Raw genomic sequence first — 27,449 nt, forward strand, 5'->3', positions numbered from 1 at the left:
TGTTGTGGAGATGTCGCACCTGCATTTTTCCTTGTTTTCTTGCGTTTCTGCACTAAAAGCACCACTTTGCTTAGGCTTGTATGTGTTCGCTAGTACACACTCTACCCACGACATCTGAGCTCTTGTTAATCAAAACATGTATTTGCCTTTTTAATCGATCCCCTGTTTTGTGTGTATCTACACATTTACTTTTGGCCATTTTTTATTTATTTCCCTTTCTGTATGTTGTCTTTTTGTTGGTCACATTCATGTACCCAGTGCATCACCCGAGGAGGCGCAGCGCTGTTGGTGGGCACTTAAAATAAAAGGTAAATAAATAAATAAATAAATAAATACATAAATAAATAAGGAAAGAGAGAAAGAAAGAAAAAAAAGAAATAAATAAATAAAGAAAGAAAGAAAGAAAGAAAGAAAGGATGAATAAAATTCCGTTGGTCTGCAAGACTTTGGTAGCGGCGCGGCTAATTTGCGGGGTACAGACACGTCACTCTTCTTATCAGTGTTTTCGCAATACGAAGCAACCGAATAAGTTACATAAAAAAAAAAACGCGCTACCTAATCTTCTCTCTTAACTACTCATTCATATCCCCCAAAAATATCCAACAGGTTCAAATCTGTCGAGTTAACTTTCAGTATTTAGCTCTAGTTCCAATGTACACATAATTTTGCTTGTGCTACGGAATCCCCAAATATATTCTGAAGATTTCAAGCGATTGTCATTAATTTAAACCACAAGGCTTACGAAACATGGCAAAAAGGAAAGCGGAAATTGAGAAAAAAGGCACGTAGGTGTGGTAACGAAATTTCCCACTAGGGGAACACATGAGCCACACAACATCCACTTTCGAAATTGTAACTTGATTTACGGTTTTTCCCATTAGGAAAACACATGAGCCACACAACATCCACTTTTGAAATTGAACCTTGATTTACTGTTGGCATTTTTGTCCCGCCAGGAGAATGTGACGGAAGGTGTTCCTGCGGTTCAATATGTCATACCCCGTTCTTTTTCCATTAAGATAAGAAGCACGGCTGTTCGTCAGGAAACCTTGTTAATTCCCCAACTTTCCTGCAGCGTTCCTTCTTTGATATACCGCTGTCATGTTTCTATATCTATGACGCAGATGCGTGCGATGGCACTGAGGAAATAGGTACGTGGCTAAGTGGAGCTATTGCGTTCCAATAAATGCCGGGGGAATGCTCAGAGTGGACCCTGCATAGCATCGACGCGGCAAACATGCGTTCCCATTTTGCGCAGCTTTCAGCCACGCTCGGCGTTTTGTACCTAGCGCTGCCCCTACTCTCAGCGGGCGGGAAGCGCCAGCTGCCACACGATGTCAGTGATGCCTTCAAGGTATGTATGTACGCTATCCAAACAGTTTCTTTTACGTGGTCAAAAGATGATCAAATTTCACGAATACTTGAATCCTTGCAATGCTAGGGCTTTTTCAGAAATAATCAAGTATGAGGCCCAGGCGCTATTTTTATATACGATAGTCATTCTTGGGCTACCTAAACCCTAAAACTTTGATCTGCCTGCCTGGCTGTCCCGCAATTCAGCCATCCGGCCAAAAGTTTAAAGAATCCTCGAACGTGAAGTTGACGTAGCCAAAACCTTTCCGAACCACTTAATCTGGGAACATGCGTCGTGCTTGCCGACATCCTTGAGCAAAAATAAAACTTGAAACATATTTGAGGCGAAATATCAAGGCATAAGTGGTACTCGAAGCGTTATTTTAAATACAAATACACCTAATTTTGATATTTACATTAGCAAATAAAAATACGCGTTAAAAAAAAACTTTCCCACACAATTACAAACACAGTTCACGCGAGCCTGGTCCTCCTGGCTGTACTCAAGTCGAACAGCACACCCGCCGCGGTGGCTCAGTGGCTAAGGCGTTGCGCTGCTGAGCACGAGGTCGCGGGTTCGATTCCCGGCCGCGGCGGCCGCTTTTCTGATGGAGGCGAAAAGCAAAAACGCCCGTGTGTACGAGATTTCGGCGCACGTTAAAGATCCCCACGTGGTCAAAATTAATCCGGAGCCCTCCACTACGGCGCGCCTCATCGCCTGCGTTGCGTCGGCGCGTTAAACCCTACAATCAATCAATCAATCAGTCGAACAGCACCGAAAGTTTCCAGTAGATGGCGCGAACAGTGTAACGCGGGAAATATAAATTGGCTTTCCCAAAATTAATTCGTGTTTGTCATTGGATGTTCGAAAGGTAGGGGAAGAGCATCAGAGGCGGACAGGGGAGGGAAGTGGGGGATTTGCGTGGCAGAGGTAGCAGAAGCCTATCGTCCGATAAGCGAGCAGATACGCAGCCAATTTTTAAGAGCGAGCTGTTTAGCAAGTTGTTATTTTGCGCGTCCGCAGTTGCAAATACCATTTCAATGCCGAGAGCACGTGAGCCCGTGCCTCGCCAAGACCGCCCGGCCGTTAAAAAAACCCAAAGAAATGCGGAGCGCTTGAGTGTGCTTGCCTCGAGGCGACCGCACAGCTCTTCGGCGCACTTTTTTCAAGCCAAGAACACCCACCTAGGGCCGTTGACCAAGATTGCGGCTACCGTAAAATGCTGAGCTCACGTGTCTGCGCGCCTCCCGGCGTACTCCCAGCGCCCCCAGCGCACGTTTGTCACGCGAATCGTGCCAACTTAGGGAGATTGACCAAGATTGGTGAAAAACAAAGCGAAAAAACTCCAGCGTTCGCTGTAGTCGTGACAACACTTTCTGTCGAACGTGTTTACATCGGCGAAATTACTGACCTGAGGGAGAGCATATTTCACTTTCAAAAAAGAAAAAAAAGTCAAGGGAGCTCACACTTATAGCAAAAATGATGGAGTGAAGGTCGTTGCGGCAGCGAGGAAGAATCAAATAGGCTGCAACCGTGGGCTTCAACCGTCGTCATGGTCGTGAAGGTTACATACAGCGTCGCTACCTTCAACTCTTATGCGTTAGCGTCAGCTTCTTTCATTTTTCCACACCCTTTTCATTATTTTCTACCTTACAGAGTATTAGTAGCGGGCCACCAAAATCAAAAGAGCTTCTGCAGCTTCGGAACAGATTTTGAGTGCGAAGACGTGAAATACACCTTCAGAAGGCCCCTTTTGGCCACTTGGCTCACTTGGGCCAAGGAAGGGGTGGGGTGGAGCAGGACGGGCCCGATGCACCACTCTCCTCCAATAATACAAGGTAGAGCGGTATTTTCAAGGGTGTATTTACAATACTTATTTACAGGGTAGCTATTACAAAAGACACGGTGGTCGAAAGCACCGCGCAAGCCAGGGAAAGAACGTCCCGCACTTCGCCGAAACCGTCCTCTTCATCTCCTCACTTGATGATGATTCCGGTGCAGCACTGCACACGTAGCGTCCACTCTGCAGAGAATTTAATTAATGCCCCGTAACAATATTATATCTGCCGTGCTTATGAGCTTGAGTCATAAAGACGAAGTAACTTTTGTTTTATGTCAGTTAAAAAAATATTGGAAGTGTGCGGGTCTAAAAAGTGGATGATTCACCTTGTCAGTGAAACACCTGGGGTTGCTGCAGAGCGCATGAGCTTCATCGGCTCTGCACAACTGTTTCTCTGGACAGCGAGAGCCCAGCCGACAGGGTGTTTAATGTTCTGAAATCCCATAAATGCCATAATGGCTAAGTGTAGTTTAACGCATCGCCGACCGCAGCTACTGCGGTTTTCATCGCCGCATCTACTAGTAAGAGGGGCGGACAAGGAATCATTAGCCTCTGCCTCTCCGCAAGGTTAGGGCTACATTGAAAACCACAGGCTAGCAGATTTTTTACCCACTCGATTTATTTACAGCGCTTGATTCGGCGCTGAAATAAAAGAGCTACCAAGAGCTTCTCCAAACAAAGCAGTAGCAGTTGGTGACCAGCCACATGGAAATACAAAACCGCAGTGAACTTCGAGGCGGTGGAACAAGGAGCCACGGATTGTGCCTACGTTTCAGTTGCAGGAAAAGTGAATGTTCTCCTCTGTAGGAGTTTGAGAAGTAACAAAGAAAGAAGCATGAACCTGCTAAAAATTGGAATCTCGGGGAAGCTGGGCTATCGTAAAAAAATATTTGTTGCACACCTGTTTGACCGCTTGACTTCGGCCTTTTCGTCGACGTGTTCAGAGAGTACTGCGAAGCCCTAATTGGGCTACGTGTTGGCCACGTGATGTTTGCTACATGAGTGTCTTACAATGTTTACTTGCGTGACATCTGTCTTGTAAAATGCTTCCGTTGTTTGAAACAAACATTCAAACAGCAAAAAAGCAAAGAAAATCCAAAACACATCAAAAATTGGCCGTGCATCTGCTCCCTTTGTTGCAAATGACGAGAAAGGCGATAGTCTTTCTTTGACCTTTTTTCGAAGCCTTTCGACAGTCTATCTTCGAAGCGCTTATCAAAATTGTTGCAGGGTCCCTTTAACGGAAACTCCAATTCTGAATTACATCACGAATGTCTCACAATTTGACTTATGTATACTGACCAAAGGGTTTATAGTCGGCATAAAGGAAAGTGTTGGAAAAATGAAATATCATCGAAATGAAGTTGTTTGAATTAGAGTTCGTCGCTCATAAGAAGTTAAAGTTGAAGTTGAGGTTGAATTTTATTAGGATGATTGACAATATTATAGTACATACATTTGTAACGAATACAGAAAGAGGTCCCATAGTTTGTCACTGTGGGGATACCTCATGTTAAAAGCTACAGAAAAACAGGTGAAACGTGAGCAGTCAGAATAAATAAGCAGATATATAATATAGAGGTATACACAACTCAATTGGACATGGAAAAATGAACAAAGTCCGATGATGATAGTTCATTACTAATTAGGCCAAAAATTCAGACTGGTGGCTAAAAAAAAACCAGACGCATCACTGGACACCCATAATATCAAAATATAGAACAAAAAGAGTTTACTCGAGGCTAAACAGGCCAAGCTGATTTTTTAAGCCTCCATAAAGCAAACCGAACATGAAAACAGAATTATTGTTAATTCCTATTGCACAATAAATGCATAACGGGTATCAATCAAGCAACGTGGTTTCACTGGAATAAAACAAGGAAAAATAAATTCGCAACATATAAAGCAATGACGGTCAACTGGAGGCATACAGGCTCCCACGTTTTATACGTTTTCCGTGTATTTATAGGATGAGAGGGAATGAAGGACTATTCAAGAAGAAGCCTTGAAGTCGTCTCTTTTCACGGGGAAGGGCAGGTTGTGACACAATCTTATCATATTGAATTCAACTGACTGTTTTCCGCAGTTTAAGCAAGAGATTATTTCGCATTGAAAAACGCGTGCTGTTGCTGTTGGTAGGAGTTGTGTGTCCTATTACATAAAGAAAATGAGAGTTGCTGAGAAAGTTATGAGTGGAAATTCTTAAGTTGTACAAAATGAGCTCACTGGTTGGGAGAAGGTTGAGAGATCGCAACAGAGAGGTTAAACGGGTGTCTCGGGCCAAAGGTGATTATTCCGGCAGCTTAATTTTGAATATGCTGCAGTGACGCAAGGTTAGACGAGTTCGTGTTCCCCCAAGATATCATGCAATTATTTATGGGACTATGGATGAAAGAATTATAAAGAGTAATTAACGTAGACAAGCTGAAATAACGCCGAGCTTTCACCAGTACACGAATTCCAAAGGCTGTTTTTTTACTAAGGATGCAATATGTGAATTAAATTTGAGATGCCTGTCTAGTTGAACACGAAGGAAGGAGCTCTGAGCAGTACGTATTATGGGGTGCGAGTCAATCATAATAGTAATACTATCAGTGTGCTGGACTTGCGAGCCGAATATCATAAAGTGAGGCTTCGCCGGATTCATTTTTAAATAATTATTTTTGACGCCACAAGTTAAGTTTTCGGAGTTCAGAGTTTAATCTCTCACTTATGGCTTCAATACTTGTATGATACGTAAAAATTGTGCTGTCACAATCATACAGCAGACATTCCATTTGCGGGCTAAGGCAGTGCGGCAGATAGTTAATGTATATTAAGAATAAAATCGGCCCAAGAATGAAACCCTGAGGAACCCCAATGTTAATAATTGGGGTATCTGACAGCCCATCAGATAAAGACATAATTTGTTCACGGTTATGTACATATCGTTGAATCAGTTTCAGGGGTGGGGTGGGCGGTTATTCTTTAAGAAGCAAGCTTACGAAAAAATATGTTATGGGTTATTCTGTCAAAGGCTTTGGTAAAGTCGATTAATACAGACCCCACAATATTTTCTTGGTCGATTTCTTTTTTATATTTGCCTGTTAAGGGTATTAAAGCAAGGTTGCTTGATAAGCCATGACGAAAGGCGAATTGCCTTTTAGTTGCTATATTCTTCTGTTACAGGTAATCAGAAAGTCGCTGTTCGAATAATTTTTCGGCACCTTTACTGAAAAATGGAAGAATTGTCGTTGTGGTATCCATTTATTTTAGACAATTCAAAACTTCTTTGGATGGCATAGCTGAAGGCAAACAAAACTGCCTGATGGGGCCGGCAGTTTTAAATCAAGGTTCAGTCACCCTTCCCAACGCACTCACCTCTCCACCGCTTCTCGAAATTCCCATTGCTGATCTGGTGACGCCGTGCTGTGGCGCACTGGACCGGTTTTCGGAAGGGTCCCAGACCGGTCTCCCGTCGCCGATCCTTAGAAGTTCAATGCACACACGCGCACACACGTAGACTGGCCCTGTACAAGATTTGAACCAGCGTCAGTACCCTTCAGCGCCTGTTCCCGAGATTGGTGGTGCTACCGGATGACACCGTACCAATATGGCGGGCGCATGCACAGTTTCTTGAGCCAACCACCTGCCGAAGTCTTTTCAGCGAACACGAGCCGTCACATCAGATCCTTCTTAAAATGAATGTTCACCGAACATTAAGAGTTCACTGTGTTCACGCGCGCACACATGCACAAAGCCTGCTCGGAAACGCATCTCACGAATGTCACCCTTGCCCCTCACGAGCATCGAGCCAGGGTAGAATTTCAAAAGGATGCATTAATATTAATACCTCTCAAGTGCACATGTTGGGATTATTCATACTATGTAGTTTTCAAACAAACAAACAATACAAATAATTTACATATTTACAAGAGCGGAGGTAAGGTGCAGAGCAAAACAGAAGAAATAGACCTTTGTGCTCACTCGACTAGCCAGGCACCTTAACACTCACTACCCCTAGCTCCCCTGCAGGATTGCTGATAGTGGCAGTGTCCGTGCGAAGGTGTTCCCGACCGTGTGGTTCCACTGAGGCAGCCGTTTCAGCAAGAGGCGAGTCTTCTATGGCTTGCTTTAGGGTACGTGACAATTCATCGAACACTCTTTTATCGAAGGCATGTCCGCTTCATCGAACGCCGGTTCGTCGAACTGACGTCGCCGGTTTTATTGAATGCTGTTCGGAAGATGCGGTTGCGATAAGTATTGCTGCGGGAAAAGTTTAGTTTTCTTGCCATAAAGAGATGCATGAAAGCTTTATAATTTAGGGTTGCGTAAGAAGAACGCGTACTTTTAAAGCACGAGTCTTTCGCACTGCTGCTTCTCGCGACGACCACAGGCAACGTGCAATGAATTGAAGTTGCTCCGGGTGATACTGCCTTTTGTGTTGTGATTACTGAATTTAATTGTTATTTCCTATCTTTCGGTTTTTTGGAACTTTGTTTATAGAAAGTAATTATTCACACAAATGTCTTGAAGGAACACATTTTTAGGACCCACTAAAAATTTATTGACCGACTGCCAGAAATCAAAAAAGTTTACTTTGCAAGCACGATATGAGCTGTATATATAACGGCAATGTACAATGAAATAAACATGTACGAAAACGCTGTAAATGTATTTATTGATGAGCATTTGCCCTCAAAAAATCCCTTACTGGCATGTTTCTCTGGTGGTTCGACATGCGCTCAAGGGCCTCTTCTTGGCTAGCACAGCCTTCCTAGGCTTATGATGCTGCTGTCTACGCAAAAGTGCTTTCAGCCGGTAGTCCATAGCTTTTTGGTCCTGTTGCAGGCGGATGAGGAACCGCCGAACCCCAGGATGGCAGATTCCAACAACTTTTGAAAATCTGCAGTGCCAACCTTCCATAGATACATTTTCTCATTGTAGAAACCGAGGTTGCGCGCGGAACGCCAGTCCACCGGGCAGCTGTCGTGATTTTTTCCGACGTAATTTTTTTCGAATGAGCGTACCAGCTCCGAGACGGCTGGAAGAAACACCTTCAGCTTGTGGCGACGCAAAGCGGCGCTTCCGTGTGTGGTGCAAAGAGCGCATTCGCACGCAAGAGAAAGTTATCTTCGAGAGGAAGGCTGATAATAACCGTCAGTTGCTGTTTGTTAGGATGCGGGTTGCTCGCTTGCGCAGCTCTGCCGAGCAGCGCGCCCCAACAAGCTCGCCAAACGCCTCCCAGCCTGAAATATTTTAGCTATACGCGCAGTAAATCTAGTATATTGACGGTGGGAAGAATTTCATGGTGTGGCAGGAAGGTCAAACCACAGGTTTGGCGGATGGAGCCTGAAAAATTGGCGTCGCTTGCTTAGACCGAGTCATTTATGTAGATGCCAATATCTAGCGAACTCATGCAAGCTATACATGCCAAAGTGCTTGCCCCTATGCTTCAACAAAATAAATCAGCGGTTTTTACGCGTTAAAATGGGCATACCAAAACGATCAGCATAAAGATGGACGCGCGCAAAAAATAATATCATTTGTTGCTGTCCATGCACCCTAAAGGCTCTGCTCTATTGTGTTCGACAAAATTCGATGAAATGTCCTCGATAAAACATCCTTCTACTAAACGGCGTTCGATGAATTGTCGGCAACCCCTTGCTCTAGTCTGTTAGAATGGACCTTCGAGTGCCCTGCAATCTCCCGAATGCGTAAACTGACCAGTGAAAGCTGCCGTACAACGCTGTATGGTCCTCTCCACTTGGGGGTCAATTTACGGACTAGCCGTGCCTTTATCTGCACCCACTCTAGGTTAACGCGGTCTCCTACTCTAAATTGAACCGCACTAGCTATGGTGTCGTGCACGCTTTTGCAAACACTCCCACCCCAAAGGGCTGTGCACTCGATAGGGCTCCTTACATGTTACAACTGAGTCAGTCCCTCAAGCTCCTCTCGCTGGGGGTATAATCCAGCTTTTGCCCAATGATTTAGGTGTGGACCCCACTTCTGACACCAACGTTATGGTCGGGGATTCTCAACGTGACCCTGGGTCCACACTGGGCCTGAGGAGATGGAGGCACAGACACATCGAAGTTTTTACATAGTATTTAATAGGATCAACTGGCTGGATCTCGCTTACGGTTCGTCGTCGCTGCAGGCTCCTTCGGTGTGATGCGGCACGGGCTTGTTGGTACGGCACCACGTTCGTCGCAACCAAGCTGCTGCGGGCTTGACCGTGGAGTCCATTGCGGTCACGCCGCTGTGTTTGCTCGGATTCGAACGAAGAGGTGGCGTACGCCGCGATGAGGCTTCTCTGGCTTGTGCTCGAATGAAAGGCCCGCCGCGAAGAAGACTGCTGTTGCGCGGTCTCGAACGATGGCTGGACGTCGGTTGGCTATGTGTGGAGGCAGGTGGTCAGATGTCGCAACCTAGCGATGGCTATAGACTCAGGAACCCGAAGCTCCCCTGCTTTCTGCCCACCGCTTCTTGCGAGTCGGGTTCGCCCGCTCGCCAGACCACTCTCCCGTCAGCCGTCGCACCCGAGCGATGGCTAGACTCCGGGCCCCGAAGCCCCCTGTCTTCTGCCTAACGCATCTCGCGACCCATCCGCTCCCCAGATCGCTGTCTCTGGATCGCTCCGCCCCCTCCTCCGGTCCGCGTCCTCTTTTAATACCTCTCGTCACTTTCTACCACTCCTCCTGCCACACCATCATTGATCGCTGTCCCCTCGTGTCCAGCGGGGGAATAATGAGCCACCTAGGTTGTCACAAAAGCAGTTCTTATCAGGGGTTCGAGTGGCGTCTCGCAGACGGTACCAAGATGCCCTTTGCAAGTTGAATCATTGCGCTTCCCAACGCACTCGCCTCTCCGCCGCTTCTCGAAATTCTGGTTGCTGGCCTAGTGACGCTGGGCCCGTGTGGTGCGCTGGACCGGTTTTCGGAAGGGTTACAGACCGGTGTCCCGTCGACGATCTTTAGAAGTTCAATGCACACGCGCGCACACACATAGACTGGCCCTGTACACGATTAGAACCAGCGCCAGTCCCCTTCAGCGCCTGTTACTGAGATTGATGGTGCTGCCGGATGGCACCGTGCCAGTATGGCGCCATGCACAGTTTTTTGAGGACAACCACCTGCCGAAGACTTTTCAGCGAACACGAGCCGTCACATAGCCTCATTTGCCTAGTGCGAACACGCCTCTTACGATACAGGCACGAGTCAGGCCAGCTCCAAAGATGGCGGAAAAGCGCATCGCATATGAGCGTCTACGGTGACGGGGAGGTTGTTCATCCACTGCGTATTCCTCGGCTAGTGATTGTTACGATTAGAAGCCGTGCTGGTGGGCTTATATGACGCATTTTACAGCCGACAACATGGAAGAAGCGCGGTATACCGATTACTGAAATGTAGAGAATATCCACCGAACAATAACATCCGATGCCTAGCATGTTTCACAGAACCGAGAGCGAAACTGGTTTGAATTTTAATCTTGGAAGCCGTTCAATCACGTAGCACCTTGTATTTACGTCCCGCAAACCGCGCATGGTAGTTTTTCTTCTTTCAGGCTGTATGAAATAAATACCCCTAATCACCCAAATAAACGATGAAAAGTTTGTTCAATTGAGCTGGTTTACGCAGTGCAAGCAAAAACAGGAGCTTGACAAATTCACTTCAGTGTCTCTTTAACGACAGGCGTGGTAACACAGCAAAAATATAAATATGGAGGAACACGATGCCGTTAAGCGTGCTGGAGTAAGCGCTAATTAACCAAAGGCGCTGCCGCGACCTGTCGACGCTGAGCTGACGGCGCTTCTCTTCGCCGGAATTGAGAGAAAAAGCCGTCCCATTGCATGATTCCAGCTTCGTGGCACACGTGGCAGAATCAATGGCGCACATACGGGAAGATGGCGCACCGAAAAAAACACACAGGAAAGGGTGGCAACGCGGCAACCAACTTTGCAACCGAATTGTGAGCTTTCCGCTGCACGTAAAAATGTTATAGTTGGCACAGATGACGTTGCCCACCCAACCTAAAGATTGCGCTAATTCCTTTAGGGTCTCAAAACACCATTCAGGGCCCCTTTAACAGTCTTGTTAACGACACCCAGGTAGTTACGCACTGTGTTCTCTCTCAGTACAGCGATGATAGAAAGCTCTATCGCTCCGATTCTTCGTCGTATAATCACGGCCTGCTGCTAATGATATCACTGCATATAATTTATCATATACTTGCAGCACTTCCCCGCACATGTTTACGTACTCTACGCACGGTGACCCCGTAAAAGCCGCTGCTGTAGTGAGTGATTTGGGTATAATGCTCGATGGAAAACCATTAACTCGCATGTGAACCCCCTGACCAACTTTTGTCTCCGTTTGCCGTGGCGTGATTTTCCGGGGTACCGTTAAATTCATAGAGCGATCATCGTTTGTCACACTTTACCGGCCCTAATTTTACCGAAGCTCGACTTTGCCAGCGTAACTTGGAATTGTGTAAGCCATTCGTCGTCCCTTTGACTGGAAGGGTACAGGAGCTGTTCAGAAGAATCGTATTTCGCCGTTACTCATTACTGAGCCATTATCCACACGGCAGACATCTCAAGCTACTAAATATGGATGAGCTGCCCACCAGGTGTCACCTCCAGGATGAGCTGCTCCAGATGTCACCTGATCTTTCCTTTGGACTATATTTATTCAAACTATGAATGACTGTCTTGTGAGTTCAGTTTATCTGCGAGTGCCGAGAAGACCACTGCGGCCATATGCATGAATGTTTTTGATGTAGACAGAACACTGAGCCTGGCACCAGCCAGCCGATGCCAAAATGCGTCTAAAAGCCTGGTTTGCATTCTACTGACATTTTTGTGAGGACAGAGTTTAATTTAGGTGCTCTTTAAAACATACGATATTTTGAGTACGCCTGTTGTGTAGGGATCGCACCAGACTTTTCCCGCTGTTCTTGGGCGTTTTACACCAAGAGGACCGCATTTCTTATGTGTCTCGGTATTAACTCATGCATACTCTGCACATGACTTCCGAGTTCTTGTTGTTCATAAAACTATATTTTGTTTTGCCTTCTTCATTCCCATTTATTTCCTGTATATTTTTTTTATTCTGTACATTTATTTTTACCGATTTTTAATTTACTATCGTTCCTTGTATGTTGTGTGTGTGCATGTCTGATACGGCCCATGCATACAGTGCATCTCACGAGAAGGCCCAGCGTGGTTAGTGAGCCCTTAAAATAAATGAATAAACAAATAAATAAATAAATAAATAAATAAATAAATAAATAAATAAATAAATAAATAAATAAATAAATAAATAAATAAATAAATAAATAAAAAGGCAGCGGGGAGAATCGAAGCCGTATGAATCGAAACAATGGGATATTTGTGTTTACTGAAGGCTTTGCCGGCCACCAGCAGTTACACAGCCTAGACCGTGTGAAGTCAGAAGGGAAGTACGAAAACGCGAGCGGCTCACAACAATTGTTTATATTCCGAATTCCAAAATGTTCCCGCAGAAATGTTCACCATTGACCATCAATCTAACGACTAAAACTGGATTTGTCTTGGTGCCTCCTTTATCTAGCGTTTTACAGTGCAAAGCTTTGGACGTGCAGCCGCCTCATTCGGGTCATTTCGTTTACCAGATGTTCAAGAATTTTCCTTACTCCATCGCTATCTTCGATGAAGACTACGATGGGGACCTGGATTGCTTGACCACCAGGCGAGAGCAGTACGACCCTGAAGAGCCGAGTGCAAGATACGTTTGGTACCTGAAGGGGCTCAACGGTCACGAAAGGTAAGAAAACTGCTCCCCATTACCGATTACATTCCCCCTAAGCCTATCGCACTATCTAATTTACGCAATGTGGCCTTAAGAAATCCACACAGACGCCGTTTCATGCTTATTATAAGGATGGCAGAACTCAGTTACTCACAAAGGTTGACATGCATCGAGGACCAAAATACCTTAATCTAAGCTATACTGCCGGTGTAGAATGATTAAATTACTTGTATGCAAGGCCACTGAGCTACAAATATGGCTGACGATTGCAGTACTCCTCATTGCGGAATTTGAGTGCAGCTGCGTAGCTGTTTCGACTGTGCAAAATATGTTGAGGCAAAGAATTTCAGGCAGACGTATATGTATGGTTACAGACCACTTTTGTCCTTCACATATTACTCATTCTTTACGGAAGCGGCAGACGCAGAATTTCCTTGGTCTCAGGAAGAGATCCCGCCATCGTCGAGAGCACCATGGTACGCGCTAGCGCTACCTTGGCGTTACCTCGCAGCACCTCCCCCCCCCCCCCCCCCCCCCCACCGAACATGTATCGCTCGGCCTGAGCATGCTGCCTTCCCTCTCACATTTTTGCAATACTTGCCTGCCCCTCATTACTGCTCGATCTCTCTCGTCTATCTTCGGTGTCCTCTTCGTTCTCCCGGTTACAACGACGCCGACGGTGACGCGGAACCACAGTGGCGGGTGTTTAAAGCAGCCATGAAGACAAAATACAAGTTGGGCTATTATAAAGACTGCTTAGTCCCGATAACAATGATACCAATACCATCGCAATTGTCGAACGAATGACGGAGATATTAAAAAAAACGTGTGGAGCAGTCCCGACCCCCTAGCCAATTTCCCGCAACTTTTCTATGACGTCACCCACGGAACCTTGTTTGTGCGATTGGCGGCCGCCTAACTGACCTGTCGCGACGACACATGACTGGACGTCTGTAATTGTACCTCTAGTTCCATTTGACCGCATCACTTGAATCCTAACGTGCAGTTAACTCACTGAAAATTATGTTTTATTGTTGGCCCGTATGACGTCATTCTTGCACATAACAGGTCACTGTGGCGCAGAATTTGAAAGTTTTTAAATACTCCTTGCTTTTTTTTTGGTTAAAAAAACTTTTGTGGCTGTAAAGGAGCTGAGTGAGATACTGAATCCTAGTTCTTTCAAATTAAACGAAGTTATATTTTCTCTTCATGGCTCCCGTAACAGCCGCGCTCTTCAAAAATTGCCAAGGGCACTTAAAGGGACCCCGAAAAGCTCTGTGAAGGTGGCAGTCAAATGCATTCAGGTGTTAGAACACAAAACGGGGGATTTTTGAGCCAAGTGTGAGCCCCATACGTTGTACGGATAATTTGTAAACAATTTTTGAAGATCGCCTTTCTCAGCCGATGAGCGTGACGCCGCAGCGAGCCGACCGCGGCTAACGCAACTGCGACCGCGGCTGACGCAACGGCGAAGGCGCCCCCTGATTCGCCCAATCGCCGGCGAGGTCGGCCGCCGGCGGCATCACTGCCATTGGCTTCCGGCTGCTCTTCCCTGCGCGATCCCGAGGCAAAGGCGGCAAAGGCGGGTTCGCAGCGATTGACGCGTGCCTAGGCGCAGGAATGTAGCTAGCGCAGAACGGAAGTCGAGCGTCGCGATGTCACATGGCTATTCCCAGTGTTTCCAGCTGCTTTGAAGAAAGAAGAGAGGGAGGAGGAGTCGATGGGCAAGTGGGGAGAGGTGCATTTATTTGCTTCAGGCGCAGCTAATACTGAATGTAGATCAATAATTCCAACGGCATTGCATCGCTACATTGGTGCTACGCGACAATACAGGCCTTTTGTAACTTTTACAGAAGGCTTTTCTGGGTCCCTTTAAGTCTGCGTATGTGCACGAAGAGCAAAAGCCTGGCGGTACTTATTCACTGCTTTACTCATGGAGCAAATGTCCGTGTGCTCGGTAAATTTCCATCCTGCTCAAAATATTGTTACGTGGCAGCATGGCAGGGATAACACGATCAATGGGTGATGGTGAAGAGTTCTGTTTACAAACGCCCTGCCTATTCTGTTGCTCGGACCACAGAATAGCTGTATTCTGTGGACCAAACCCAACGGTGGTGTTCCGCTTGGGCATCTCCTAAAATGGCCGCGCTCCTCAGCTCTCGTGAGGCAGGTGTAGTCTCGGGTTTTGGCCCTAAACGCCAGGGTTCTGTCTCCAGCAGTTTTATGTAATCTGTTTTCAAACTAATTTTTTTCCTGTAAGAGGTTCTCTAAAATCAATTCTACGCATCATTTTGTAAAAATGGATCGTTTGGTGTCTTAAGGTCGGTTTTGAGGAATAAGGCTAAACTATACTATGGTACGGTCCACCGAATAAATCTGAACATTACCCTGTGGTCTGGTCCAGAGAAATATATTGCACACTATTTTGCCGTCTTGCCCATAGAATAGAGACTGCCATTTATAAAGGGACGTGATCGATGTATTCACATTATGTGCATGGCGACGTTGACAGGTGTAACATTACGGGACACTAAGAGAGCGGAGTGGGTCAAGGAACAAACGCGTGTTAAGAACATATCAGTGCAATTAAGAAGAAGAAATGGACGTGGGCAGGGCATGTAATGCGAAGGCAAGATAACCGTTGGTCATTAAGGGTAACAGAGTGGATCCCTGGAGAAGGCAAGCGTGTCAGGGGGCGGGAGAAAGTTAGATGGGCAGATGAGATCAATAAGTTTGCGGGGACACATTGGTCGCAGTTAGCAGAGAACCTGGGTAATTGGAGATTAATGGGAGAGGCCTTTGCCCTGCAGTAGGCGTAGATAGGCTGGTGGCGGTGATGATGCTGGTGATGACGTTGACAGAGTCCGCGCAGGCTGCGCGCCTGCCACTTCTTCGTCACCATTGTCTGTCTTGCGTCACGGCGCTGCGGTACATTGACAACTATGAGTCCCGTGGCGACACAATGGGTGATGCGAGCTGGGAAAATATGGTAACAAACCGAAAATGCCGCACCGTCTTTTTAGAAGCAGAGGAGGTAGACATGAGTGGTTCCAGTCTTCACCACGACAATCACATAATTACTCCTTAAATTATCTTTTTGTTATTGAGTGGTTGATTCCAGAAAAAACCGCTCGTTCCGCATTTCGGAAATATACGTGCCCAGCTGAACAACATCCTATCAAAGGAAACCCAGCAGGCCGATTATTTCAATGCAGTTGAACGTCGTTGCAACGAACACTGATATAGCAAATGATCGGCTATAGTAAACTAAATACGAACTTTGCTTGGGCACCCTTCATTTTAGTGACACGCATTCTTTTATAACGAAAGTGAAACTGTGAGAGCCGCGTGCCCTATTGGTTATAACGAAGAAATATTCGACCAGTAGGCTGAGAAGCTACCTGGAAAAACTCGCGGCGTCCAAAACTCAAGAACTATAGGGAAGGCCCCTTTGTTCTTGGACAGTGTGGGAAACTTCATCCGGCTCAGTGCTGGGAATAACCGCCAGAGAAAGATCACATCTTTCATCGAAAGAATAGGAACGGAGGCATGTTTTTTTCAAGTGAGCTTTGGTCTGTTGTAATTTCCCGTTTCATGTTCTGGTTCTTTTAGCTTGGAATGCCGCAAGGAGAAATATAAGGGTTACCTTGTATATAGTAGGTTCGAGGATTAAAATAATGCGTTTTTGTATCAAGGAATTTTTTTCGGGAGCCAAATTACCGATTGGTATGAACCGATTTCTAGCCCTACTGTTACAACGAATATCGGATATAACGAAGTAAATTACTGTACCGATACTACTTTGTTATAACGAGGTTCGACTCTACCCGCGTCAAATTCTTAAACCCGTACATTGAGGTAGCGAGGTGTGAGGAATCTATGTAATTACACGCTGAGGTTGCTTCGTGCGGTATAGTTCGCTTTGCTTCGAGGTTAAAATTGCGGAAGCGCAATGCTACTTCCGTTGACCCCCTCCACTGCTGCCACTCCCCGGTGCCGCCTATCCTTGTCCCACTGGGCTCAGATGTTTCGCGAAGCGTTCCTTGGGCATGTTGTGTTGTTATTATGTAGAACCCTCGCGGAGGGTGGTTTGTGATGAAGCATGGCCATGAATCCTTTGCAAGTACTGTAACCAGAGTTCTTAGAATGCACTGAAAGTGGTTCACCTTGCCTTCTAAGAATACCTGCAAAGAAAGCGTCCTTCCACTCAAAACTGCGCAGATTTCAAGCACAGAAGCGTTGATAGTAAGAGGCGCAATAGTAAGAGCCACACACTACAGAAGACAACGACAAACGCACTCCCACTGGCAGTTACCACCTGGGTTCCTTGATCGAGGCGGCCTGAAGTATTCTATCTCATGTGGGGGCACTTCATCACAAGTACAGCACTTTAGTAAAATAGTGCTAACAATGCCGAGGATAAATGAAGCGGGACAGGCAAGGGGCCTAAGGGCACCTTGCGTTTGTCCCCTTCTTTAAAAGCGAAGCTGTGTATGCCCAGGCGAAAAGTATGCCCATGCACACGAGGCCCCTTTGCTGGAACTAGTGCGCATGCGCGAAAGAAACACCGATTCGGAGAGGGGTTAGGAGCATGAGGAGGGTGAATGTCTGGGTCTTTCAGTTCGGGGTAACGTGTTGGTGAAATACAGGGTGTCGCAGCGTCGGCTTGCAGTGCTCACGCACCAAGTGTGTGAAAGCAAGTGGAGAGAGAACATCGCGTATGAGGAAGGGTAAGCGAACAGTGCTGGGAGTCCGCCCGCCACAGCCGTGCCACCAACACTGTGGAAGATCGGGCCAGCGACGCCGAGCGCAAGCGTCAACTTCGGGCCAATCATGCAGCCCGTCCATTGATGGCGGTTATGCGAAACCGCATCAGCGGAATTTAAGTGAGCATTGGGATAAATCCGAGCCAAGCGTCTGTGCATCTTCATTGCTCGGCATAAAGGGAGCCGTAAGGTGACACATAATGGCTTAACACAGTTCAGAAACATTTAATATATGCACGTGATAAACTTCACAATTAACACCATGGCTGCCCCCTTTCAGCTCCGCTGATTAATCATCGCATCAAGGCGTAAGGGCTGGACACATTAAAGCAGCCCAATCCGCATTCGCGAAAAAAACCTATTGGAGGGGAGTTAGCAATAAGGAGAGAGAGATTGGCAGGGTTTACAGACGAAGTAGCTACACTCTCCCATTCACCGACAATGGTAAGCGGGTACGGCGCAGTGGAGGAAGTGAAAGCGCAGCCCAAGCGACACCGGTGGGCAGGGCGGCGGTGGTGCGGACGGGGCAGTTAAAACATGGCGAAAGCCTGGCGCACGTTACTTAAAGTGAATGCCACCAACTCGCAACCTATAATGAGAAAGACGTGAATGAACCATGAGGAGTAATCCACAGGTTAACACCGGCCGCGCGTTACAAGTTTTCTGTATTACCCCTGTCTTTGTTTAGTTTCTTGCGAGCCCCAATACTCTAAATGGGTCACACACACACACACACTAAGAAATCGCCGTAGCGGCATCTTCACCACAATGCTTCAGAATGACTAATCGAAGTGATCCAGTGTGAAGGAAATGCTATGCGCTCTGCATGGGACGATTGCTGAATTGGATAGAGTTCGGTTTCATAACGCGATGTACTCACGTTGCATATAGACAACGGGAAGCGTTTTGTTTCTTTCCAATTAGCTGCACATGTTATCGCTGCCCGCTGCTGCTAACCCCGTACCCCTCTGACCTTTGCGGTGGCCCAGGGGTCAGGTTGTCGGTTTCACAATGTAGCAGTCCTGGGTTCTACTCCCGAGACCTCTCTGTTCTTGAGGCTTCAAGGTTTTTTGGTGCGACCAATGACAAAGCTCTGCCTAAACAGCTGTGCTGTTAAAATTGATATGCTCACGGAAAATAGTTAAGCCCGGCAAGGCGCTTTCAATTGCGCCATGTCCATAAGCAGATGCACTTTCGCACTAATATTGAAAGCTCGGCCACGTCATTCGCCGAATTTTCCCCCCAGGCCACTTCTAGTGGCCATTCTGGAGCATTCTAATGAAGACTCCCTGTCGTAACTTCATAGCGTGCAGCTAAAAAGCAACATATACTGGCCGGCGCTTTCGCCGCGATTTTTGGTTTTGTGTGCGTCCCACTGCTCACAAGATGTGAATAGCAAAGCAGTCAGCGCCTATACCCACCGCATCTGGAGCCACAGCTGACGCTGGAGCCAGGCTCCATAATCCACGGACTGTGCGGCTGCCTGTGGCGTAAAAACCAGAGACGGAAAGCAAATCTTTGCAGCCTAGAGTGCACCCCTGGAATAACCAAACAGTCATCGGCACCTCCATATATAGAACTTTGCATGGCTGACAAGAAGAAGTCACGGGAAGAAGTTACGTCAGGAAGCGATGTTAAAACTCCGAAGACGACAAGAGATTATTATGTATTTTTGTGCTTAACTTCGGAGTCGCATGCTACACCCATTCCAAGTAGCAAATCACAGGGTAAAGTTTGTATTTGGATTTGACATTGTCCACAAAGCGATTCTTACAACCATTGCTCTAAGCCATAAAGTACCCATTGTACTGCTTTTGCAACAATTTCCTAAGACAACCATTTTTCGCAATGTCAGAATGTCTCATCAACTTTGTTATTTGGCTCAGTTTTTGCAAATGAGTAGGGGTTGAAAGTTGCAGAGTTTCCCGGCATTATGCTTATTATGATGCGCTTTGTCGTAGAGGCTCAATGTTTTTGTGAGTGTACGCTGTGCCAACCAGTTCGTGCGGTAATCCTGCATAATTTATCGCTGGCCGACATTTGCTGCTTTCAGAAAACATATTGGTTTCAACGTGAAAGCCGGAGCGTCGCCGGACAAACCCGTGTACACCCTTGATGACCGTAAGTACAGCGATCGCGCAAAAAAGGAAGCAGTGTGCCTCATGATGCACAATGTCGTGCATCTCAGTTACTCATCAACGTGCCTTGAAATTGTCTGCATTTGTTGCAATGCACTATTCCCCCGTGATGATTGGTGTCTGTTACCGCCCGCTTAGTAGCAACAGCTCTTTGACGGCTTTGTTTCATGAAGCGTTGTTCGCATTAAAACCTACTTATCAAGACGTCCCCATTCTACTTTTTGGAGATTTCAACTTTCTACCTACGTTGTCATCTAATAGTTCTGCGTCGCACCTAGTAGACACGTGTTCGATCTGATTTGATTTGATTATGTGTTTTAACGCGCCGACGCAACGCAGGCGATGAGGCGCGCCGTAGTGGAGTGCTCCGGATTAATTTTGACCACCTGGGGATCTTTAACTTGCGCCGAAATCTCGTATCCACAGTCGTTTTGGCTTTTCGCCTCCATCAGAAAAGTGGCCGCCGCGGTCGGCAACTGAACCCGCGTCCTCGTGCTCAGCAGGGCAATGCCGTAGCCACTGAGCCACCGCGGCAGGTAGCCTCGTGTCTCACTTTTGGGTTGTCGCTGATAGCCACAGATTTAGCGCGAATTACTGATCACTGAGCCAACATACTCCATTTATTACTTACTATGCGTCCTGATCGCTGTTCGCCATTTTTTACCTTGGGGAGCTTAGTGGCCACCCATTCTTACACGAATCATTTCATTGCATCTTTCAAGTAACGAAAAGGAAAAAGAAAGCCCTTACTCTTTATAACAGTGATGATTATACGAACATAAAATGGGAACGTAAAACTTTTGCTGACAACTTATAAACTGGCTCTGTTGAGTCCAACTGCAAAATATTCAACGATGAAATTCCCCGAATAATTAATCCTTATATACCGACTACCATAATAACTGAGCGCCTCCCCTCTCCTTGATTTAACGTCACTTTAACAAGCTTTCCTAAAAAAAAGCGCCTGTTCTGTTAAGCTAAATATACTCGGCTGAACTCTGCCTGGCAGGAATTCTACTCTGCTGCTAAAGGATATGATATGCTAGTTGCCGAAAATAGGCTGAAGCGTTACTCCACCGCATTGCCTTCAGTGCTACAAAGTGACAGAAAATTATTTTGAAAGACAGCTAACCCTGAACAATCTAACCTTATCTCTTTGCTGGATAGCTCGAGGCGCAATGCGCCATGTGCTAGGGTTGCTGATATCTTGAATGTTGCGTCCTGTTTGGTATTCACTACTGAGCCTGGTAGTGACCTCCCTGACACGCTGTTTCACACCCTTTCGATAATAGCATTACTTTCAGCCCCTTGTATGGTGTATTCTTCCACCTCTGGAATCAATAGTATCAATGCCACAGTGCTCAAAAACAATAAATATGCATCGTCAAATATGCATCGTAACTCGAATCTGCGTACGTCTTTATAATAATCGTCCTTCGGAACAGTTGGTTCCACATAATGATGACAGCAGTGAAAACAAATTCGCTCACACGCACGCTCCTCACGTTAAGGAAGAGCGCTTGACAAACACCGAGCCATCTCCAGTAACCTGTATCTTGGGGAGGGGCGAAGCATGCAGCGTATAAGTGTATTGAAAGATTGTAAGTCTCTCACATGCCACGTGGCGGGCGCTGATATACGCGACATCCCAATTACGAATTGAGAGGAGAAGTAAAATTCGGAGCCGAGAACTGCAACTTTTCAAGTTAAAGCGAGTACAGAGCGAAATAGTAGCAAGCAAGCAAGCGCGAACTAAAAACGAGTGTTCCGGGGGGTTTTTTTTTTAGTGTGCGTTTTGGCCAATGGAGACAAAACATTCTAGCACGAGATGATGGAAAATGAGTGTCCCGTTACTTAGTGCCGTAACCACTTGCGAATAGGACGACGAACGGCGAAGACGGGTTGGGACTCCGACAGCCGGAGCCCCTAAGGTGCTTCGCCCCTAAAACTGCCCACATCTACGCGCTGATAATGAACACGTGAAAGAAAAGAGCTTCTGTAGCCTGTGGCGCGCAATTTAGTAAAGAGAAAAACTGTCATGTACCTGCTTGCTTTGCTACAAAGGACGCCGAAGGAAGATAGTTTTCTACCGCCCTTGTCACATCTTGATTTATCGGCTGTACTGGCCTTCGTTTGATACCAGCGTAATGACGTTTTTCATCGCCTTGGTAATGTTACATTTATGTTGTCACACTACTATTTTAATTTTGGGCTAGCCACCTTAGTGACTCCGCAGCCAAGGCGTTGTGCTGCTGAGCCCAATAACACGGGTAGGATGCCAGCCGCGGTGGCTTCTTTTCTGATGAAGGCAAAAACCGAAAACACCTATGTGCCAACATTTCGGGTCACATTGAAGATCCCCAGGTGGTCGAAATCACTCCATAGCCCTCAATTATGGCACGACTCGCAGTCCAAATGTAGATTCGGTACATTGAACCTCACAATAAATCAATGCCATCAATCAATTTTAGAGCTGCCTTTAGTGGCAGTCTCAGATTAAATTTTGTCTGTTATACAAGTCGTCGTTGTCCTGCAATACATTACCCTCTCTGCTTTTTCTCAAACTGCATTCCAATCTTATTTAGTTACCTGTACAACCTTGTGGGTTCATTTGACCCCGCTAACTTGAAGTCCAAGGGCCTCTGGAAGCCGACAATATTCCAGATGCTGTTTCGCATTCTTATAATCCCATTCTATTGCAATGTGCAGCTTTCCTTCTGTTACAGTGTTTATACTGACTTGTTTTTATTATGTTGTCTTATTGCCGGTTTGTTTACATTGTAGTGTTGAAATTACCTTGTTTCTCTCACCTTGTTTCATTACTGGCATTGTTTTTATTGCATTATTTTTATAACCGGCATTGTTTCTATTACATTGTTTCTGTTACTAGGCACGCATTCCTGTCATTTGCCTCCCCTCCCCTACAAGCTCCTACACGTGTCTACCAATACCTGTCCTCCCCTTTCTTTCTATTTACCTCCCTTTCACTCGTCCTATGGGGACACAATGTACCTATTTGCGTTGAGTAAGTAATTTAGCTTTACAGCTCCACCCGGACCCCGCGTTCTTGCTAGAATTTTCAATTGTGCAATACTGTTGTATTCACTGAGCGCTTGGTAGGGTTAGTGGTGTGTGGTTGGCAGGATTGCAAGGGTGGAGCATATTTTTGCAAGGATTAGTTTCCTTCTAAGTTAGGGCGTAGAGTGCGTGTAGGCCTAGCCTGCCCAAATTAGATGTGTGAATGCTCAAGTTCTGAGATCTAAAACTTAAAAAAAGGGTTCCTTAATTTAATATTTATCGGGCGTACTTTAAATATAAAGTTCACTGCACATAATTACTATGATTTGGTTTGAAAGTTGCGTTAAAGGGCGCAGTTGAGCACCTCGATGGCCGGGGGCGAATAATTTTTTCGGTGCTGACCTAGCGCGTCCTTCTGCCGGGGCCGGGCGGCAAGTCGGTGATTTTACAGACAGACAGACAGACAGACAGACAGACAGACAGACAGACCCTATCCTCCACTCCACGCTTGTCTCGCGTATAATGTGGGATTGTTAATAGCGAGTGCGTGACGTGCTTGGCCGCGAACGGCATTGGCTTCGGTTGCGCAAAGGCTGCCTCCAGTACTGGAGCGGACCACCGAAAACAGTTAGCTAAAACTCTCTAATATCCCGGTTTTTTTATGATTAGCTGTCTGCTGTGAAGCAGTCTTAGAAAACTACAAGATTGAGATTCCTTAAAGCCTTAAGAAGCAACGGGCTCAGAGTTTAGATACGTTCTGAAGGCGGTCAATTCTGTATTGTTTTCAAGAAACGAATACGTTTGCCGGCAAGTATTTCGGAGTTTCACAGGTTTGTACGGAAACGCACCAATAATTTTTCAGTAAGTCTCAACCTAATGAAAGGTGGCCTTATACCGTTTCCCCAACAACTATTTTTTCAGCTGACAGCCCAGAGATGATTGCCAATTTTATCTACACGGACTACGACAACTGCACGGTGCTGGAGATTCCTTACGAGGGACGTCTAGGTGAGAAGTGTTGCGGGAGTGCCGTAAACAGGTTGATCCCTTGTGATAGTAGTCACCACCGTCTTCCAAACATATGCCCCGCTGAGGGAACGCTGGCTGCACCTACACTTCGAAGCACCTGTTTGTAAGCACTACATCAGTGAGAAAAATTTACACCATCTTCCCGTAGGGGAACCCTGAGTAGTATGCGAAGCAGCCATGGGGTCGACTGAAGTTCCCATTAGTTTTCAGTTCGTCATTTCCGTTAACGTTCAGCTTCGCGTGCCTTCGCTGTATCAGTAGCTCCTTGACGTAGTTTGAATGAGTGAAGGCCATAAGGCGCGTTCGTAGCACATGCTCCCGTATCGGTTTGTAGCGCAGTGGGAAGAGTGCCACGTACCTCCCGTTGCGGCCAGAGAGTCGTGGGATCGAAAGCGGGCGCTGCCTAACTATTTCTTTTTATAGTGGACTGCGCTGACGTCAGCCCAAGCGCTGACGGGGCCGAAGAGACGTGCATGCGCAGTAGAGTGCGGACGGAGGACAAGGGAGGGGGGGACACAGCCCGAGCATGAGATGCTCCGCATCTAAACGTATGCGACCGAAACCATCCCTTTAACGGACTAACGTCATATTACCTGTAATGAAAGAATCGATCAATTGTACCTTATTTTCTCTGAGAATTATGTCACTCGAGAGCGAAGCAGCCAGCACCACGTCTTTTTGCAGGTATTGGTAGCAGGTTTTTTTCTCCTGTTGATTACATTTATTGTCTGTACTGTATAGAGAGCGCACTGGGTCAGGGAACAAACGTGTGTTACGGACATATTAGCAGAAATTAAGAAGAAATGGACGTGGGCAGGGCATGTAATGCGAAGGCAAAATAACTGCTGGTCATTAACGGTAACAGAGTGGATCCCTAGAGAAGGCAAGCGTAGCAGGGGGCGGCAGAAATTTAGATGGGCAGATGAGATCAAGAAGTTTGCAGAAAATTGGTCGCAGTTAGCGCAAACCCGTGGAGGTTGGAGATAATTGGGAGTGGCCTTTGCCCTGCAGTGAGCGTAGATAGGCTGGTGGTGATGATGATGATTGTCTGTACTGGCTCTATGCCGTAAAGGCGGAGAGTGGGTGCACAGGATTTGTCGAATTGCCGCTTTCCTAGGATATGGGGTTTGGTCATCGAGCAGATGGGGTGCAGGAGTGTACCCACGTTATACTACTCCTGCCAGAAATGTATTAATTGGGAAATTTACCATGAGGGCGGCTGTGTTCGCGTCCCCAGCACCTGGGTCAATAGGGATTGTGGGATCATGAGCTAGTGTCGAAACATTTTGATTAAAAGTTGTTTAGGGCTGTGCCCGATAAGATAAAGCAGATCCACTGAACTTAGAGATAGGCAGTAAATATAAGGGTCGAGAAGAATGCGTGCCATTTGCGAACGTTTCAGTGGCGTAGGAGGCATTGGCTAGAAACTACTTGAAAATTGCCACAGATCTTCAGAGGCGGGGAAGAGATATATGAAGGTAGGTGGGGGCGGGTGTGCTGTTTTTTTTACACCAAGTAGGTTTAACAGGTGTGCGTGGTATTGGTACCGAAGGGGGAGGCACACTCATTTGAGGCAGTGGTGTAGTGAGTTGGAGCAAGCGTGGTAACGAGTACCTTAATTTTAGGGAATTCGCAGGACATATACAAAATAAAAATGCCTAAACTACTTTCCCGCCATGCCAATTAGCGTAACGCAACAAACAATTAAATGTGCCCCAATTTCATCAAAATAATTACGAGGGCACTAAAGCACTCTTTTTGAGGCAGTATATGCGAGAGTATTAGTATCCAATTCCCGAGTGGATATGCCGGTATTGCGCTTGCCCCATGGGCGTACCCTTTATTTTTGTCAGAGTGCTTTTGTAAACTGCCAGTCCTACATCAGTGCTTTTCTTGTTTTCGTTCAATGAAAATAAACGTATAGTCGATGGTGTAAGTGAAGCAGTAAATTACTAGAAAGATCAGTACACGTCCCCAGCTTACGAATTGTGTTAGGTATTTTAACTTCGTCGTCTTCATCTGTCTGAGCACGTTGCAAAAGGTTACTTGGTAAGGTGCACTGGTACAGCTGTCCCTTGTACAAGCTGTACGAAGGACAATCGACAACGCGTCTCGAAAATAATGTCGCATAGCTAGTCGTGTGTGTGATAAAGAAAAATATCACCCACGATTATTCGACGGCAGTGCTGAGTTTTATGGAAGTTCAAATCATGTTGCCGCCACAGAGTGCGGCTGTAGAAGCTAGACGGAGCTGCACAATCTTGAAATGTTTGCTAGTTGCCCCTGAATCTGTTTGTACATACGGAAGTTTCGCATCTAAGACATTACAGGTTGCTTGTTACAACATTATATTAATACGGCAGTTGTGTGTGAAGCAATCGATTTCGGACTTCGCACATAAAGTCTGTATTATTTAAGTAAGGGTTCAGAAACATTCGTATTGCCATTAGGGAAAGTGGTTGTAATGTTCAGCCTCCACCGGCTAATGTGCTTTCGCAACAGTACTATCAATATTAAAGACAGATCATTGAAATATTTTACCACGGTGTACACCATATTGGTTCGCAGGCATGGCATCGTCTATAGAGGAATCCCATTTTTTGGGCGAGCTACCAAGCATGGCTGCCACACTTATATTCTGCTTTTCTTCGGGGTATACATCCTATTTTATGTTACAAGGCGTTTACGAAATGCTGCTTGGCGAGAACCGTGGCCTTGTGGGAACATGTGAAACACGGGGACACTTTTTTTAATTTTCTTGTTTCTTGAAATTATGAAAAGGATGCGTTTATTGTGCGAATAAAAAAGCTTAGTTATGAGGAAGGGTTCCACCTTATCGTTTTGTCTTGATTATCGTTCCCACTTTGAAAGCTGTTGCTATGTTTCAATAAACATAGCCTCCAAATACAAAAAAACATTACCAAAAATAGATTGGGCTGTCAACGCGTTTAGGGGTGTCGGCCAGAGGACGTTGTGAATGTCTATTCGACGTGGGTTTCCAGTTTTATTCCATAGCAACTTTGTTGGGTGCACTTTAAGGGCTATGTGAAAGTTTTGCGATTACATTTATGGTCCTGAGGCGCACACTATGATGTAGGAACACGAACAGACTGCCGATTATGCCTAATTGCACAAAACTGAAAACTGTGAATGCCAGTCAACGCATTTCACCAACGTAATTCTTGTTCTCGCAGAATGCATCTTATGGGTTGTGGAAGGCATCGAGAAAAACATACCGCAGCACTGCGCTGACTATTTTGATGATATATGCGACGTTAACATCAAGAGGACTGCGTATGACGAAGAAACCTGCAGCGGGCTGAGTGATGACCTTTAAGGAATCCATTCCCACAGATTTCAGCAGACGGGGTCATGGCTTCACTGTGTTGTGCATGATATTTTTCAAGCTAAGGGGTTTTACTTTATTGTTTAAATCGCAAGGCAGTTTTCCCGTCCAGTATTGAAATAAAGTTTATAAAAACAGTGTCAATGAACGTGATTTCATACTGAACCACAGTCTTTAGAACGTGC

At 46.1% G+C, this 27,449-nt stretch overlaps 1 protein-coding gene across 1 annotated transcript; it reads left to right on the forward strand.

Annotated features, from left to right (window-relative positions):
• Positions 1 to 1,122: 1,122 nt before the first annotated feature.
• Positions 1,123 to 27,408, forward strand: LOC144173604 (uncharacterized). Its single transcript, XM_077701955.1, has 5 exons — positions 1,123 to 1,354; positions 12,831 to 12,982; positions 19,787 to 19,854; positions 23,811 to 23,897; positions 27,113 to 27,408. Exons 1-5 carry the CDS (start codon positions 1,187 to 1,189, stop codon positions 27,253 to 27,255), a joined length of 618 nt encoding a protein of 205 aa, XP_077558081.1. The 5' UTR covers positions 1,123 to 1,186; the 3' UTR covers positions 27,256 to 27,408.
• The last annotated feature ends 41 nt before the right edge of the window (positions 27,409 to 27,449 follow it).

The sequence above is a fragment of the Haemaphysalis longicornis genome, unplaced genomic scaffold, assembly GCF_048455015.1.
Source record: "Haemaphysalis longicornis isolate Haplotype H1 unplaced genomic scaffold, Haemaphysalis longicornis Haplotype H1 scaffold_3, whole genome shotgun sequence".
In the NCBI taxonomy this organism is placed as follows: domain Eukaryota; kingdom Metazoa; phylum Arthropoda; class Arachnida; order Ixodida; family Ixodidae; genus Haemaphysalis; species Haemaphysalis longicornis.